Here is a 17,994-nt window from a genome sequence, read left to right as displayed (position 1 = left end):
TATGTGGTTCTTATTACACCCTAGGTGTGTCTGGTATTGTGAGTTGTGCTACACCCTGGGCATGTCTGTGGTGTTGTGAGTTATGCTACACCCTGGGTGTTTCTGTGGTGTTGTGAGTTATGCTACACCCTGGCTGTGTCTGGTGTTGTGAGTTGTGCTACACCCTGGGTGTGTCTGTGGTGTTGTGAGTTATGCTACAACCTGGGTGTGCCTGTGGTGTTGTGAGTTGTGCTACACCCTGGCTGTGTCTGTGGTGTTGTTAGTCACGCTACACCCTGGTTGTGTCTGGTGTCGTGACTTGTGCTACACCCTGGGTGCGTCTGTGGTGTTGTGAGTTATGCTACACCCTGGCTGTGTCTGGTGTTGTGAGTTGTGCTACACCCTGGGTGTGTCTGTGGTGTTGTGAGTTATGCTACACCCTGGCTGTGTCTGGTGTTGAGTTGTGCTACACCCTGGGTGTGTCTGGTGTTGTGGGTTGTGCTACACTCTGGGTGTGCCTGTGGTGTTGTGAGTCACGCTACAACCTAGCTGTGTCTGAGGTGTTGTGAGTCACGCTACACCCTGGGTGTGTCTGTGGTGTTGTGAGTCACGCTACACCCCCACAGGTCACTGGGACACTCCCCTCTACCCACTACCCCCACCTCAGATCACTGTATATCATAAAGATCATATAAACACAGTTATTCTATAGAGCCTTGAGCCTTCTGGGCTCTCCAACCACCACTCAACATGTCCCTTATCTACGCCTTCTCTCTCCCAGCGACCCTCTCTTCCATCCTAGCCCCTTTCCCTTCCTCTTCCATGTCGTCCACTGCTAAAAGGTTTGCCACTAGTGGGACGCTGGCTTCCAGGGTCTCGAACCGGTCCTGATTACCGTGTTTACCAGAGAGTGACACCCAGATGTTCCCAGTCTGGTGGATGACAGACTCTTTACTCTTGTCATCTTCCCATTCACTAAACTCTTCCCGTACCGTGAAGTGACGTCACTGTACACTTACCTCTTTCCTTTGTTATGAATATGCTCTCTCTCTCTCTCTCTCTCTCTCTCTCTCTCTCTCTCTCTCTCTCTCTCTCTCTCTCTCTCTCTCTCTCTCTCTCTCTCTCTCTCTCTCTATATATATATATATATATATATATATATATATATATATATATATATATATATATATATGTATATATATATATATATATATTATATGTATATATATATATATATATATATATATATATATATATATATATATATATATATATATATATATATATATATATATATATATATATATATATATATATATATATATATATATATATATATATATATATATATATATATATATATATATATATATATATATACATGTATTCCTATGAGTCCACGGGGAAAATGAAACACGAAAAGTTCCCAAGTGCACTTTCGTGTAATAATCACACCATCAGGGGAGACACAAGAGAGAAATATAACAGTCAGTTGATATACTTTTGGACAATCACATGTTTACCAAATGGCGTCCTAGCTTCGTCTCTTCGATGTATATCAAGTGGCTGTTATATTTCTCTCTTGTGTCTCCCCTGATGATGTGATTATTACACGAAAGTGCACTTGGGAACTTTTCGTGTTTCATTTTCCATGTGGACTCATAGAAATATCTTCATCACGCGCAAAACTGTGATCCTTTCCAATATATATATATATATATATATATATATATATATATATATATATATATATATATATATATATATATATATATATATGAAGTGAAGATGGCCTGTTAGAATAACGTGGTGTGTGAGGAAGGTGGAATACGTGGTGTGTGAGGAGGGTAGAACACGTGGTGTGTGAGGAGGGTAGAACACGTGGTGTGTGAGGAGGGTAGAACACGTGGTGTGTGAGGAGGGTACATGTAGTACATACGCTTCAGTCGCTCGACATGACAGACCGCTTCAGCCTCACCTTCAGGAGCGTCCTCACTCTCAAACACTGAGTCTGATCCACTCCTGAAGTCAGGGGGCAACTTCAGCATCAGACTCATGAAATACCTAAGTCTCAGCCCACGAACTGCCTCAGCCTCGACTTCAGTCACTTCCTCAGCCTCGATCATGGGCACTTCCTCAGCCTCGATCAAGGACACTTCCTCATCCCCGATCATAGGCACTTCCCCTGCCTCGACCATGGGCACTTCCTCAGCCTCGATCATGGGCACTTCCTCAGCCTCGATCATGGACACTTCCTCAGCCTCGATCAAGGACACTTCCTCAGCCTCGATCATGGGCACTTCCTCAGCCCTGATCATGAGCACTTCCTCAGCCTCGATCATGGACACATCCTCAGCCTCGACCATGGGCACTTCCTCAGCCTCGATCATGGGCACTTCCTCAGTCGTCTGCACTTGGGGTAAAGCCTTGTCCTTGACTGCATTGAAAACTGTTCGAATTGTCCTGGAGACTTTCCCACTGAGACAGGTACTGGCCAGGCAACGTGACCAGGTATGATACAGCCAAGACATGCAGGCCCTCCCTCCCTCACTCCCTCCCTCCCTCCCTCCCTCCCTCCCTCCCTCCTTCCCTCCCTTCCTTCCTCCCTCCTTCCCTCCCTCCCTCCCTCCCTCCATCCCTCCCTCCCTCCCTCCCCCTCTCCCTCCCTCCCTCCCTCCCTCCTTTCCTCCCTCTCTCCTTCCCTCCCTCCCTCCCTCTCTCCTTCCCTCCTTCCCTCCCTCCCTCCCTCCCTGGCGATATACCTGACCACAACAGTCACCAGACTGTGTGTCAACACACACACACACACACACACACACACACACACACACACACACACACACACACAGGCCAGTGTGCGCACGCGCATTCCTGGTCAGGTGTGAACAAAGACGTTGATCTGCAGAAATCAATAACAGAACAGAACACCTGACCGCCAGAACAGAGAACGAAATTAAGACAGGATAGACCTAAACCCATCTCCTCCCGTCTAGACCATGCCTTCCATTAAGGCTCAACTTCATATGTATTACTACTTCTATTTTGGTCCATACTGCAAGGTGGAGCTGCTGTGAGAGCATGGTCTTGCCCCAGCATCCGAGCCACACCATAAGGCCCTTCATGACTTCGTAATAACACATCCCAGTGTTCAAGGTGATAATGTTATCCTTGGCCAGCGCTCATGTGAGCAGACTCACACATCCTGCGTGGCTCATACATCCCTCTGATGATGATCATGTTCACTACACATCATCATCTTCCCCTACACACCCACGAAGGTGACCTTCTACCCGCTCGAACCACCTGGCATTTTCGAAACTGGTTCGTTGGTTCGTATTTCCTGGTTCGAGCTGGTTCGTGTGTGCTGAACTTACCCCCTTCCAAGTCTATAAAAGTCATGCAGATAGACTTACATTTTCCCTTCTAATTAACATACTGTAGTTAATCATACAGAAGATATTTGGGTAGTATTCTTTCTCCCCTATACCCAGGGATGATACACACACACACACACACACACACACACACACACACACACACACACACATAGTCTTCCCGTCGAGTAGAAATAGATAATTACACAAATGCCCCCCAAATGGCCAGATGGTAAACATGTACTTAAATAGTCAGGTCAAAGGTCATGTCCTCTGTGAACATCTCCATCGATTTTATTCATAGTTTATCACCTACAGGTCAGAGATGGATGTGGAATACAACAATGTAATATTTCCTATATTCCTATATCGAATTGGTTCACACTGTTATACTTAAGAATCTATATCATTCGTTGTGTTATATCTGGATGCTTCTAATATATGGATGAGTGGGAGATATAATCTGTGATTGGATTTAATTTAACATCTCAATTACACTTCTCAAATTCAGTTTGTCTATATGGAAAATTTTTGCTTTCCCAATCCTCATCATATTTCGTCAATTCATCTGTCTGTCTAGCGAGAAATTTATTCATTGTCTGTATATTCAGTTCAATGATATTCTCTAACGTATTCATTGAATTCTTCCTTCCACTTTTCAGTACGTCATCTTCATACTCTCAGCCTCGCTCACGTTATCTGGTGTTTATCTTTTTTTCACGTTGGAGGCTCCAGTCACGGTCGACAGTACACATGAAGCCAGGTCTTGAATGAGGTGTAGGTGTAGTGAGAGTAGAAGGCGTTGAGGTAGAGCGAATGTGGATAGATTATAGTACTTTAAATAGATGGGTGGATGAAGGCTGCACTGACTGAGTAGATAGTGTACAGTGTTGTACGTTGCCTCAGTGGTAACACAGTGTTGCTTTCAGTTTCAGTCACACAGTAATAGATAGACAATACAGTTCCTTCTAACGTGTTTCATCAATATCGCCAACATTGTTTTCCTCTCGACACCCACATGTTTGCTGTGTACGATGGCTCTTCCCTCACAAGACATCACACATGCAGGAAACAAAAGCAACCTTTATGGAGTAGTTTCGATATATATATATATATATATATATATATATATATATATATATATATATATATATATATATATATATATATAATGCTAACCTTCAATAGCTAGGATCGAACCCAGGTCCCTTGCGTAGGAGGTGGGAGCGCTACTGCTAGGCTATGTGTCACTCCTATGATCATATCCTAGCTGTAGTGCTCCCGCCTGTTACGCAGGGGACCCGGGTTCGATCCTGGCTCTTGGAGGTTAGTATGTTATATAGCAGTGCGCGTTCATGTAAGTTTATGATACGCTCGTTGTCTGTCTTGGACAATCACATATTTACCAAATGGCGTCCTAGCTACGTCTCTTCGTTGTATATCAACTGACTGTTATATTTCTCTCTTGTATCTCCCCTGATGATGTGATTAGTACACGAAAGTGCACTTGGGAACTTATCATGTTTCATTTTCCTCGTGGATTCATAGGAATATATATATTCAAATATGCAAAGCTATATCCTTATGGACGCTGAACCTCTGCCACACACACACCCACAACATATCCAGATCCTCAGTCTTTCCCTACTGCCCTGTAGCCCCACCTCGGCCATCGTGGCTGCATCGGATGCCGCGTCCTCCCCTCCCAGGCACCAGAGGCATCATGTAGCCTCATGTTCCTCCTCATCTGTGTACTCACACTCGAGCGATCCTCCCTCACCCAAGCTTCGCCTCTCAGTACCGTTCTGTTCTTAACCCTCAACGTTCATCATTCTTCCTTTATATCATCTCCCAAATTCTGACACCAGTTCCTGGGTCCTCACAATTCTGCCACTAGAACTGTGGTATCTGCAAACAGCATCTGATCTAAGTCCCCACTCCCCTCCTTCCTTTTCACCCGCCCTCCACACACACACGCACACACACGCAGATTAAACAGCCATGGTGACAACATATATCCTCGATATAGATTCACCTTCACCTCAAACCAACACACTACTCCTCCGTCCGCTCGCATATATAACCTCTCAACTATTCCTACAAACTCCTCACTACACTGAGGAACTTCACATGTACGTCATTCATCCGCAGTCACATCAGGATTCATATCCATCAATTCTATCATACAAGTTTCCCTCAGACCCAGTGATGCCTTATGCTGTATGCCCCTTCCTTTTCCCAAACATCTCACAAACACATCCCTCAGAGCAAACACACTCCTACCTTTCCTGAAACCAAACATTCTGTGTATACCACTACACAATCGCCACTCTCCCATACCCATTACCAGGTGTTCTCTTTATATTCAAACGTCTGCTACTTAAACATTCATGTTTCTCTCGCTTGCTTGTATACAAGAGCACTCAACACACACACTCCACCAGTTCACATACACCTCACCTTGGGCCAGACATACGTCGAACAACATAACTACCCAATCAACAACACTGCCATTGTCCTTTCTTGAACAACTCAGTTGCAATTTCATCCACTCACGAAGGATTCCCACATCTCATTGTGCAAGGCTCTCACTATCTCTCCTCCTCCTCCTCCTCCTCCTGCCAAGCCCTTCACCATGAGACTGTATGGCACCTCGCTCCAAACACATCACACTCTCCTCCCTATAATGCAATGCTCCAAGTTCTCACTCCTCATTTTCACATATTTTTATGTTCACACTTCTATACACTTTCTTGTTATTACTTCCGTCTGTGCTTATTTTTCTCTTCACTATTCATTTCGTTCACAAAACATTTTAGTATATCTAAAGTTCATCTGTATTCTTCCCCCACCTCTCATTTAATCGCTCTTTCATATCTAATTCCTTTTTCTTAATCTCTCGCTACTTTTTTCTTTTTCTTTTACTCGCTTTCTCCCAGTGACTCTCACTCCTTCCTGGCAGACTTGGGCTCACAGGTGGAACATGAATTTTGGTAGCAACGATGAGGAAGGCTTGGGTGTGAGGGTTGGGGGGTTCCAACATGAGCAGGGAACACGAGGTGGCAAGGTACAGTAAGGAAATCTCATGAATTTCGTCATAAAAGTTGAATGTGAGGAACAAGCTAAGATGAAGTAGTAATTTCTGCCGACCTGTAGGCAAGTAAGAATTATGTATTCAGAAGAATAGAAATAAAATGGCTAAGCAATCTTTAGGCTTCATTTAAGAACGAATCCTGTGTCTGCAAATTAAAATGTGTCTCCCCACCTGGAATAGTGGCTTCCACTGTGGTCCCACTTCCATGACAAAGAACAATAGAATGAACTGAGAGAGTAACATCAGCCAGCCAACATAATGATACCCGAACTGAGAAGTAAATCCTACTGGGGTCGACCAGACGACCTAATCCTATTCATCCTAGAAAAGTACAGGTTAAGATGTGATTCGATACAGGTATTCAACATTTTCAAATGTTTGGTTTGTCTCTAAGTAGCAAGTCAAGGCTGAATTAGTATCAATATACTCGAGCCGATAGTTACAAACTCGTGAGCAAATGTTTATACTTCAAGTTAGTCAAAATACCTTTTCGTCAACAGGATTTTTGATCAACGGAATGATTTATCAAAAAAGAATAGTTCATAGTGATATCATGATCAATATTCTTTATCAAGTCCTCATGTGATTAGAGACATATTGTCTTCGCTTGCTTATCTTCCCTTACTACCTTAAGTTCGATGTTTCTTATCTCTTCTACTTTCCTAAACAGTCTCAAAGGAGCCCCTGTGGTCTGTTGGTGTCTGCTTTTCTCAGAGGTTCTTTTCTGTCCTTTTCTCAAAGATCCTTTTCTGTCTCACTGGCAATTCAGCTTCATTTCACCACTCACTATCATTCTCCCGATCCTGTCTATCGCATACCACACTCTATCAGCACAATTAAACACTGACGACACGCTGCCCAGAATATTTGGGTGAGTACAAAACAGATAACGGACGCCTTCCGAAGACTTCAGCATCGTGGGAGCAAATTGTTGAAGCTGAAAAAGAAGAAGACAAGAAGAATCGCGGAGAGGAGCAGATACAACAAGGGGAGTGAGGAGTGAAAGCTGAAAAGGAGAAAAGAAAATGTATATTGATTCTGGCCGTCAGGGAAGGGCGCCACCACGAACATAGCAATAGGATCATAGTGGAAGCCAGTGGACCAAATCCTACACGAAAGAGAAGTGTAGTATACAAACTTCCATGCAGTGGATGCAATAAAACATAAGCGGGAAGCATAAACAGACATGGAGAAATAAGGACAATAGAACATAGGAATGATTTGAGAAACCACGAGATGATTAACGCAATTATGGTACGTAATTACCAAGCGAGACATCTCTCCCGGTGGAAGGAGAGACAGATTATCCACAAAGCCTTGGACAGACAAAGGAAAGACGCCGTGAACGCGGTCGATGTTTTAATATTGGACAACATCAACACTGCAGTAGGAAGTCACAGATGGGTTCCAGTTGCCGCCAGATTGGTGAAACGGCGGTTGGTCGAATGTGAGTGGGCAGTCAAGAGAAATTGGCCAATCACGGAGCGCTATACTATAACGACCAGGAACTTGATCCAACAGTGTTGCATATAACCCCGTGTGAGACAATTGTGGGTCATATAACCCCGTGTGAGACAATTGTGAGTCATATAACCCCGTGTGAGACAATTGTGGGTCATATAACCCCGTGTGAGACAATTGTGGGTCATATTTTCCTGAGGGAAAACAAGTTTCTCGATGCTTAGAATCAATTCGTGATGAGCAGTTCGTGTTTAATGATCAGTTTACTATGTGTCTCTCAGATCGAACCATATTTATTGTAGAAAAAATTAATCGTCTTTAAAACCTTGCTAGGAACCGCGAGCCTCACGCAGGCTACGATGGATGACTGTGCTGGGAGAGATGAAAAACGCCGCTGGCTAGGGTCAGTAAGTACCCACAAGACATGAGGTTTGTCGTTTGTGTGTGTGTTCTGTGGTTCCCTCAGTAGCGGGGAGGGGGGGTGGGGGAGGAAGGGGGAGGGTGGCGAGGGTGGACTAAATTGAGTTAGGCTTGGGGGGTGGAGGGGGGGGTGGGGGGTGGAGGGGGGGTGAGGATCGAAGATGGCGTCTCCTTCTTGTATGTTACACCTGGATGACAACACCACACATATCATTCGAAACTTGGAAACGCCTTTTTTCTTTTCTCTTTCTCATTCTTTTCCTTCGTCTTTTGTGGACCCGTCGACTTTCCTTTTAAAGGAAAAGCTGTTCTAATCATGGCGGCTTCAACGTCGAAGGGAATGAAAAACCGAGACGCGTTTTCCCTGGCTACAACGTCTACTGCTGGGTGTGGGGGAAATTCTGGGGAGAAATGGTATATTCATGTTCTCTTCCGACCATCATGACAGAAATGTCTACGAATTTCGGTCATCATGACAATGTTTTCTTCTGTCGAATGAGTTGATTCGTCTGCTAATACACACACACACACACACACACACACACACACACACACACACACACACACATACACACACAGGTAAAGGGCCCCAACCCACATACGACACATATTCTTGAAATTCCACCTAATGTGCTAAGATGTGAGCACACACACTTGACAAACCACTGTCAATATTGTTCAAGATGTCACTGGAAAAATGTACAGTGCTGAGAAAACGGAAGAGGAGAACGTTATGCATATGTATAACAAAAGGAAAACGGGATGTTGTGCTCAGGTACATACCATTCCTCCAGGCGACGAGCGGGCTCTGTGGATTGAGTTTAATAATCATCAAACATAAAATCAATTGATCTTTTGCACAGGAAAAACTACCTTTGGTCTTGAGAAGTTCTGAGAAAAATGAATCAGATGTCAGTGGATGACCTACGGCGAGGGAGACGCTACCAGTGTGTGAGACACAACACAGTGTCAAGGATGGAAGAGAGAAAAGTAAGGAGCCACCCATCCCAGCCTTCACATATTTTACGTAGACTGATGAAGTAGACATCGAACTGTCCTTTATAAGATGTTGGGACAGAACATCCACAACACATAAAGTGAAATTAGCAAGGAATGTGTTGAGACTATTTTATGATAATGATAATGATGATAATGATAATGATAATGACAATAATGATAATGATATGGCAATTTGGCCAGGGAAGCAAGTGTAAGAATGAAGCCATTGTACTGTGTGTTTCTTAACATCTGTCTCACAACATCGGATGAATGACAGGCAGACACAGAGCATTGATGATGTCCTTCAACATCGGCTCGATCACGACGCCCCCCAGGTGGAGGGGGAAACACGAGACGGGAGGGGAAACACCTGATGGAAGGGGTAACACGAGACGGGAGGGGAAACACCAGATGGAAGGGGAGACACGAGACGGGAGGGGAAACACCTGGTGGAAGGGGAAACACGAGACGGAGGGGAAACACCAGATGGAAGGGGAAACACGAGACGGGAGGGGAAACACGTGATGGAAGGGGTAACACGAGACGGGAGGGGAAACACGTGATGGAAGGGGTAACACGAGACGGAGGGGAAACACCTGGTGGAAGAGGAAACACGAGACGGGAGGGGAAACACCAGGTGGAAGGGGAAACACGAGACGGGAGGGGAAACACCTGATGGAAGGGGTAACACGAGACGGGAGGGGAAACACCTGATGGAAGGGGTAACACGAGACAGGAGGGGTAACACGAGATGGGAGGGGAAACACGAGACAGGAGGGGTAACACGAGATGGGAGGGGAAACAGGAGACGGGAGGGGAAACACCTGATGGAAGGGGTAACACGAGACGGGATGGAGACGTGTCTCCCGTTCCATTAGGTCAGGTTGGGCCAAAACAAATAAAACATTTATGCAGGCTACAGTGTACGTGTGTCATGGGTTGCTGACCTGCTTTGCCCTGCGTGTAGGATGATTGGGTCTACCTTCCAATCACCAGGAGGGAGTCGGATGATTGGGTTTCTAATCATTGGTACCGGTCTGATCATTGTTTTGAACTTCCAGTCACACGAACATAGCAGTAAGTAATCATATTAAACTTCCAATCACAGGAGCCCAATCTTCTAATCACAAGGATCCACTCTTGTGATTCTCTTGAAGTTCCAATCTCAGAGAACTTGTCGATTCATTATTTTCTGCTTCTGATAAGTTCGAAAGCAATTTGGATGATTGGTTTCATCTTCCAATCACTTTAAACCAATCAGATAATCATCGTCTTGGGCTGCCAGTCACCGGGAGCCAGTGTGAGTATTATGATCATATTCGATGGCCATTTCGCATCAAGGAAAACATTTAAAACGAAAAGAAAGATTTGCCAATCTTACACATATTCATAAGTTCTGTTTTGTTGATCTTTTAGAAATCCTTGTAAGATATGAATTGAAATTTACTGTTAAAACTTTCCAAATATTTAACAGTTATCTGTTGATATTATCAAACAAATTAACTTAACACTATAACCTGAACATATGATTGTCTGTAGACTCAATATTATATCATATTTAGATGTAGTTATTAATCTAAAGTCTCAGACATCATTAAGTCTTTTATCTTTGCGTCGAAAGACGAAGAGTGGGTAAATGTTCCTTGTAAATTAATAAAAAAAAACAAATACTGTTTTTTTTCTGTTGTAAATTGATTTTCACGAAACAGGAAACGGGAAACAGAAAGCAATGTTATTAAACAACCAAACTGAAACATATTTTAAGTTGATAACTCCAAGGTTGAATATGTATGAGAAATGAACACGACGGTACGACCTCTGAACACCAGTGGTACGACCCCTGAGCACCATGGTACGACCTCTGAGCACCATGGTACGACCTCTGAGCACCATAGTACGACCCCAAGACATACCGGAGTAATCTTTGACATGACGACCCTTATGAAGGAGGTTGAAGGCCACGGCATTACACCTAAAGGTCGTACCGTTGTACCCAAGGGTCGTCCAGTCGTGTTGAAGCTATTCAAGGGTGGTTATGTCATGGCCAAGAGTCGCATTGTAGTGTTCAAAGACCGTATGGTTGTGTTCATGGGCTACATTGTTGCTTAAAGGTCGTGTGGTCGTGTTCATGGGCTATGTTATTGCTCAAAGGTCGTATCCTCGTGCTTAATGACAGTACTGTCGTGTTTCAGAGTCGTGCCGTCGTTTGTAAGGACCGCACCGTCGTACTCAAGGGTCGTACCGTCGTGTTCAAGGGTCGTACCGTCGTGATCAAGGGTCGTAACGCCGGACTCAAGGGTCGCACCGTCGTGTTCAAGGGTCGTACCGTCATGCTCAAGGGTCGCACCACTACTCAAGGGTCGTACCGTCGTGTTCAGGGGTCGTACCGACGTGATCAAGGGTCGTACCACTGTACTCAAGGGTCGTACCGTCGTGTTCAAGGGTCGTACCGTCGTGATCAAGGGTCGTACCGTCGTGATCAAGGGTCGTACCACTGTACTCTAGGGTCGTATCGTCGTGTTCAAGGGTCGTACCGTCGTGTTCAAGGGTCGTACCGTCGTGATCAAGGGTCGTACCACTGTACTCAAGGGTCGTACCGTCGTGTTCAGGGTCGTACTGTCGTGTTCAAGGGTCGTACCGCTGTACTCAAGGGTCGCACCATCGTGTTCAAGGGTCGTACGTCTTGATCAGGGGTCGTACCACTGTACTCAAGGGTCGTACCGTCGTGATCAAGGGTCGTATCACTGTACTCTAGGGTCGTACCGTCGTGTTCAGGGTCGTACTGTCGTGTTCAATGGTCGTACCGCTGTACTCAAGGGTCGCACCATCGTGTTCAAGGGTCGTACCGTCGTGATCAAGGGTCGTATCACTGTTCTCAAGGGTCGTACCGTCGTGATCAAGGGTCGTATCACTGTACTCAAGGGTCGTACCGTCGTGTCCAAGGGTCTTAAAGTCGTGATCAAGGGTCGTACCACTGTTCTCAAGGGTCGTAGCGTCGTGTTCAATGGTCGCTCCGTCGTGATCAAGGGTCTTACGTCGTGATCAAGGGTCTTACGTCGTGATCAAGGGTCTTACCGCCGTACTCAAGGGTCGTACCGTCGTGTTCAAGGGTCGTACCGCCGTGTTCATTGGTCGCTCCGTCGTACTCAAGGATCTTGCGTTGCTCCTCCCAACGAAGGTTTGTTTACTGCAAGACCACAAGGGTCAGTAAGATGTCAGTGTCTGTGGTATTCCAATGATCCTTACCAGCTGAAGAAGGTGCTCAAAATTCTTCAGTTATTGGCGGCCTTAATGACCTCCCCGGCAGTTAACAGACCTAGATCTCAAACAGCCAATCAACCAAAATGAAATTCTCACATAAATACCTTTAAAAACCCAGCCTGACTCAAACCTCTCCTCGTACGGTCTGGAAGTATACATCCCTGACACTTTGGCTGATGTTAAGGTACAACATCAGTGTCATATACATTATCATAAAGGTCTCACATTGCTTGATGTGTCGTGCCTGTAACAACATCACACGTCCCCAACATCTTATGATCTGAGGTAAGACGTCGTGCACCTGCACACGTCTATGTTACAATGATATAGGTCGCTAAGGAAGAGGGTTTCCGGGAGTCTTCCACCAGTTTAATGGTCCACTTGTGGCACACCGTATAGACTGACTCACTAGGTGGTGTACAGCTGGTTATTTGGGTAAGTGTGAGTCGTTTAGTCGAAGGTTCGTCGTTCTTAGGATGTTTGGTCGTTTGGCAGAAAGTTTATTCCGTCTAGATCAAGTCGTTTGTCGTTTGATAAAGAAATCTATTGGTTAGTGCTTAGTAGAGGGTTGGAGTCTGTGATGTTTGTTGGGTTGAGAGTTCGTCGTTTATTTGAACGTTTACTGTGGAGTAAAATGTTTGTCGTTTAGCATGTCGTTAAGCCGAGAACAGATCGTTTGGTAAACGACAAGTCGCTCAGCAGTTCCGTGTTTACTGGAAGACGTCGTTTGATTGAAGGTCTGTCATTTGGTGGACGAGTCTTGGCTCTGGCCTCTGAGAGTTTGCTTAAAGAACTGTTGTCTTAATAATTAACCTTTACGACAGTAATTTGAGACATAATAATCAGAAGTGGAAAGAAAAATTAGAAGCATTGACCTATCATTCAGTCTTATAATGTAAGTGAAACTTACAAATCTTCCTATGGTTTTGATATCATGAAAATATAACCAAATTATTCTCAAGTTGTTGTATCAAAACCTGGCAGTGATGTGGACTTGGCTTCCTGTACAAGTGACACAAATTTACATCTTGTACACATATGACCTTCATATAATGATGTGTTTTCTGAAACCAGAGTAAAAAACGAGTACCCAGAATTCGTTTTCTTTTATTTCAGGAATATATTCCCCAATCTTAATAAATATAAAGATAGAATACAACAAAGAGCAGAAGCCAATATTGTTAATGATTTCAATCACGACACATTAACATATATTTTCTGTCGAGTTTAATTAACAGAGAACTTTTATGGCATAATCCCATGTCAGGAAAACATAGATGGACTCACAACCTCACATGTAAACACAAACACAAAGACACTCTCGCGAAATTCAAAAGTTCCGGAAAAAAAAAAGAAAATGGGAAGAAGTGTATAAACGAAGAGGAATCAAATTCTTAAGAGGATGTGACGTATGAGGGTTTTTAGTTCCTGACGAAGGAGTTCCCGTCATGGGGCACGGTCAGGAGGAGGAGGAGGAAGAGGAAGAGGAGGAGGAGGAGGAGGAGGAGGAAGAGGAGGAGGAGGAGGAGGAGGAGGAAGAGGAGGAGGAGGAATGGGAGGAGAAGAAGGATAAGGAGAAAAGAATGTTCAGCAAAACACTGTAGGATCCTTGATCCACTTGTCACATCCTTCTGTGTAAATTGAAAACTTTTCCTCCAGGTTTACACTTGATCAAGACGTGAGACGATCTACTGTGTGTGTGTGTGTGTGTGTGTGTGTGTGTGTGTGTGTGTGTGTGTTTCGTGACGCCTCGATTGAAAATGTCATCACCTTACATGTATATATTAACTTTATACCAACCACCCATTCCTTACCTTCACCTACCATCACATGTTTCTACTGGTTCTTCTAGGATAAATATATATATATATAAATACGAATGTAGTGCCAAAGTCTGCTCACACAACACAACCACAAGACAACACAAGCAAAACACTATTACCAAGCTAGACATTGTGGAAATAAAAGACACGCTACAAGTTGACTGGAGCAGCGAACACAGACGCAACACATGAAAGCCTTTGTTAGGGGCAATACCTCAGCAGCAACACATGGAACCTAAGACTACGACATCCACTGACAAGCTCCCACACCAGGAACTGAACTGGTCAGACATGATCAGCGAACACGCTCTTTCCCTCAACACCTCTCCCAACTCTGCAAACTCCATTACATACTAATATATATATATATATATATATATATATATATATATATATATATATATATATATATATAAATATATATATATATATATATATATATATATATATATATATATATATATATATATATATATATATATATATATATATATATATATATATATATATATATATATATATATATATATATTTATATATATTTGCAGTGACATCATGTCGTTAGATTTTTCCAAAGATCCGACTAGGAGAGACTATGTTATGGTTGTGTACTATTCATAACAGGTGTTGGAAGACCACGAGAGGGTTGACTACACACTACGTCTATCAGCTGTGAGATCCGGCCATAAACTCTACTTTTGCAACGGTTGTTTGATCTAGGCAGCTGCGGTGTGTGTGTGTGTGTGTGTGTGTGTGTGTGTGTGTGTGTGTGTGTGAGAGAGTGAGTGAGGACCCAGAATGGTAGTAAGTCTGGTGTGTGTGTGTGTGTGTGTGTGTGTACTGCGCCCACTAGCGTGACAGTAACTAGAGTGTTAAGTGTGTGTGTGTGTGTGTGTGTGGTAAAAGCGTGGCATTTTATACTTGCTGGTGCTGTGAGAGCGAGATTAATATATATACAGCGTGACCATCAGCGTGCGTTAGTGTCAGCCCTAAGGAGAGTGTTGTGGGGCTGGGGTTGCGAGCGTGTCCGGAGTACGGTGTACGCTTTAGCGTCAGCAGTGAAGGTGGCGGCGGGCGAGGGGCAGGGGGTGAGGGGAACACACACACAGCGCAGCTTCATCACCATGGCAGCGACACAACGAGGGGACGACAGCCAGACGCTCAACGGGGAAGTGTTACCGTAAAACAGCGGGTCAGTTCTGCCGCCAGGCTGGGTGATTCTCCCTGTTGGGCGGAACTTCGCACGAGCTTTACCTCGGCCTGCTGGACAACGCCTCTCTCAGTCGTCATGCTGGACACTGTGGCTGGCTGGGGGGTGCCTCACGGAGGGAGGAGGAGGAGGAGGAGGAGGCACCTCCACACGCCCCCCCACGGGGTACCGCAACACCACGCCCCAGGGGAGGCACCACACGCCCTAAGGGGGTACCTCAACACCCTGGGGATGAGCGACGGTAGCGCACGGCACAAAGGGGTACAATCATCCAAGGTCTTGCCCCTTCTACACTAGACACATGTTCGACCACTAACACAGATATTGCTCCTCGCAACGCAACTATTACTCTTCACAAGACAAAGTGTTTCAGAGTCCACAATTTGGTGTGAGGAGGCAACACAATATGGTGTTTCTACGGTCCAGTGTTGCGTGTGTTGTCCTGACACGATGGCTCAAGGCGCTGTGTTGCGCCTGGTGTCACATGGGCTCATGTGAGGTGGTGGTGGTGGCGGTGGTGTGGTGTGGCGGTGGTCCGCTTCAGGACGGTACCACTTGTTGAGTCGGTAATGCTGCTGCCACGCACACACACACACACACACCCACACCCACACACACACACACACATACACGCATGGACACGCCACAGACACACTCACACACTACACACGGATCGTACCATTCGTCCAGTGAGGAACGACAGGTCGGCCAGACGACCCAGGGCTGCTCCGCTCTTTCGTGACTCGGGTCGTCCACTGAGACCCCTTAATCAAGGGGATAATGGAGTACACTTCGCCTTCCTGAGCATTAAGGCTTCGTGTCCAGGTCTGAGTCACGAGAGCGTCTCCCCAGACGTAGTAACAAGTCTGAGACGATCGACCATCGAAGTACTTCGATGTGTACGTGTGTGTGTGTGTGTATGTGCTTCTCAGTCCTGAGGAGACGAGTAGATGGGACCTCTGGGGTCAGTAGAAAGGATCTCTGGGGGTCAGAAGGTAGGACCTCTGGAGTCAGTCAGTAGACAGAACCTCTGAGGTCATCAATGAGGTCTCTGAGGTCAGTACATGGGACCTCTAGCTTCGGTACGTGAGCCCTGGGGGGGTCAGTAAGGGGGAGCCTCTAATTCTAGGTGTGTGAAGACATGCAACGAGGGGCGAAGGTCCCCCACCCCAAACCACCTCCGACGCTCAGGCAGAGTACTGGGGTAATACGAAGGTACTCTGGATGATTCTCGTAATTACGAAAATAACTTTTCTAGGTTTTTTTTTTGTTCTGTTGATAGTCTAAGCCAAACATGACTGTCTCATTGGCGAACTGTGTGAGTTCCTCTTAAGATACCAGGTCTGATACCTCTCTACGATCTCGTCTGGTGGGGTTTCCAACGTGTGTTTGGATATTGGAGACTTCGAGTGAGTCCAACAGGTAGCAGGTTCACAGATCTACTTCTCATTAATGCACCGTCGAGTGAGTGAGTGAGTGAGACAGAGTCGTCTGTTTGTACGTTCCGTTCCACTGAAACGGTGAGGTCAGGCAGTTTTATTGGTGTGTTTCCTGTTCTTATCTCGAGAGTGTGGTGGTTGGGGGTCAGGGGTCAGCGCGTCTCCAACACACGGGGTCAAGGACGATTGTGAGGAACGGGACGACGAGTTTGGCACACGTGCGTGTTGACTGAGAGGCGGCCGCAGCGTCACTGGCTCAGCCCGCCTGAGGGAGGCGGAGGAGGAGGAGCGCAGGCAGGCAGGGGAGGCGGGCTGTGCTGGCTGACTGTCTGGCTGGGTTAGTGTGTGGCGGAGTTGATTGCCTGGTGGCTACCTCCTCATTCTCCCTCCCTCCCTCTCCTTCCTCCTCATACCTACCTCCCTCCCTCTCCTTCCTCCTCATACCTACCTCCCTCCCTCTCCTTCCTCCTCATACCTACCTCCCTCCCTCTCCTTCCTCCTCATACCTACCTCCCTCCCTCTCCTTCCTCCTCATACCTACCTCCCTCCCTCTCCTTCCTCCTCATACCTACCTCCCTCCCTCTCCTTCCTCCTCATACCTACCTCCCTCCCTCTCCTTCCTCCTCATACCTACCTCCCTCCCTCTCCTTCCTCCTCATACCTACCTCCCTCCCTCTCCTTCCTCCTCATACCTACCTCCCTCCCTCTCCTTCCTCCTCATACCTACCTCCCTCCCTCTCCTTCCTCCTCATACCTACCTCCCTCCCTCCCTTCCTCCTCATACCTACCTCCCTCCCTCTCCTTCCTCCTCATACCTACCTCCCTCCCTCTCCTTCCTCCTCATACCTACCTCCTCCCTCTCCTCTCCTCATACCTACCTCCCTCCCTCTCCTTCCTCCTCATACCTACCTCCCTCCCTCTCCTTCCTCCTCAT

General features: G+C 45.8%; 1 protein-coding gene across 1 annotated transcript in view; it reads right to left on the bottom strand.

Moving 5' to 3' along the window:
• Positions 1-17,394, bottom strand: part of LOC139764278 (inactive dipeptidyl peptidase 10-like) — a 288,411-nt gene extending 271,017 nt beyond the window's left edge. The window contains 1 exon segment of the mRNA XM_071690763.1: positions 15,591-17,394. Coding sequence (XP_071546864.1) covers positions 15,591-15,701 — 111 coding nt within the window. The 5' untranslated portion in view covers positions 15,702-17,394.
• Positions 17,395-17,994: the final 600 nt, after the last annotated feature.

The sequence above is a fragment of the Panulirus ornatus genome, chromosome 49, assembly GCF_036320965.1.
Source record: "Panulirus ornatus isolate Po-2019 chromosome 49, ASM3632096v1, whole genome shotgun sequence".
Classification (NCBI taxonomy): Eukaryota; Metazoa; Arthropoda; class Malacostraca; order Decapoda; family Palinuridae; genus Panulirus; species Panulirus ornatus.
The sequence above is the reverse complement of the archived record's forward strand: the minus strand, read 5'-3'. Positions and strand labels throughout refer to the sequence as shown.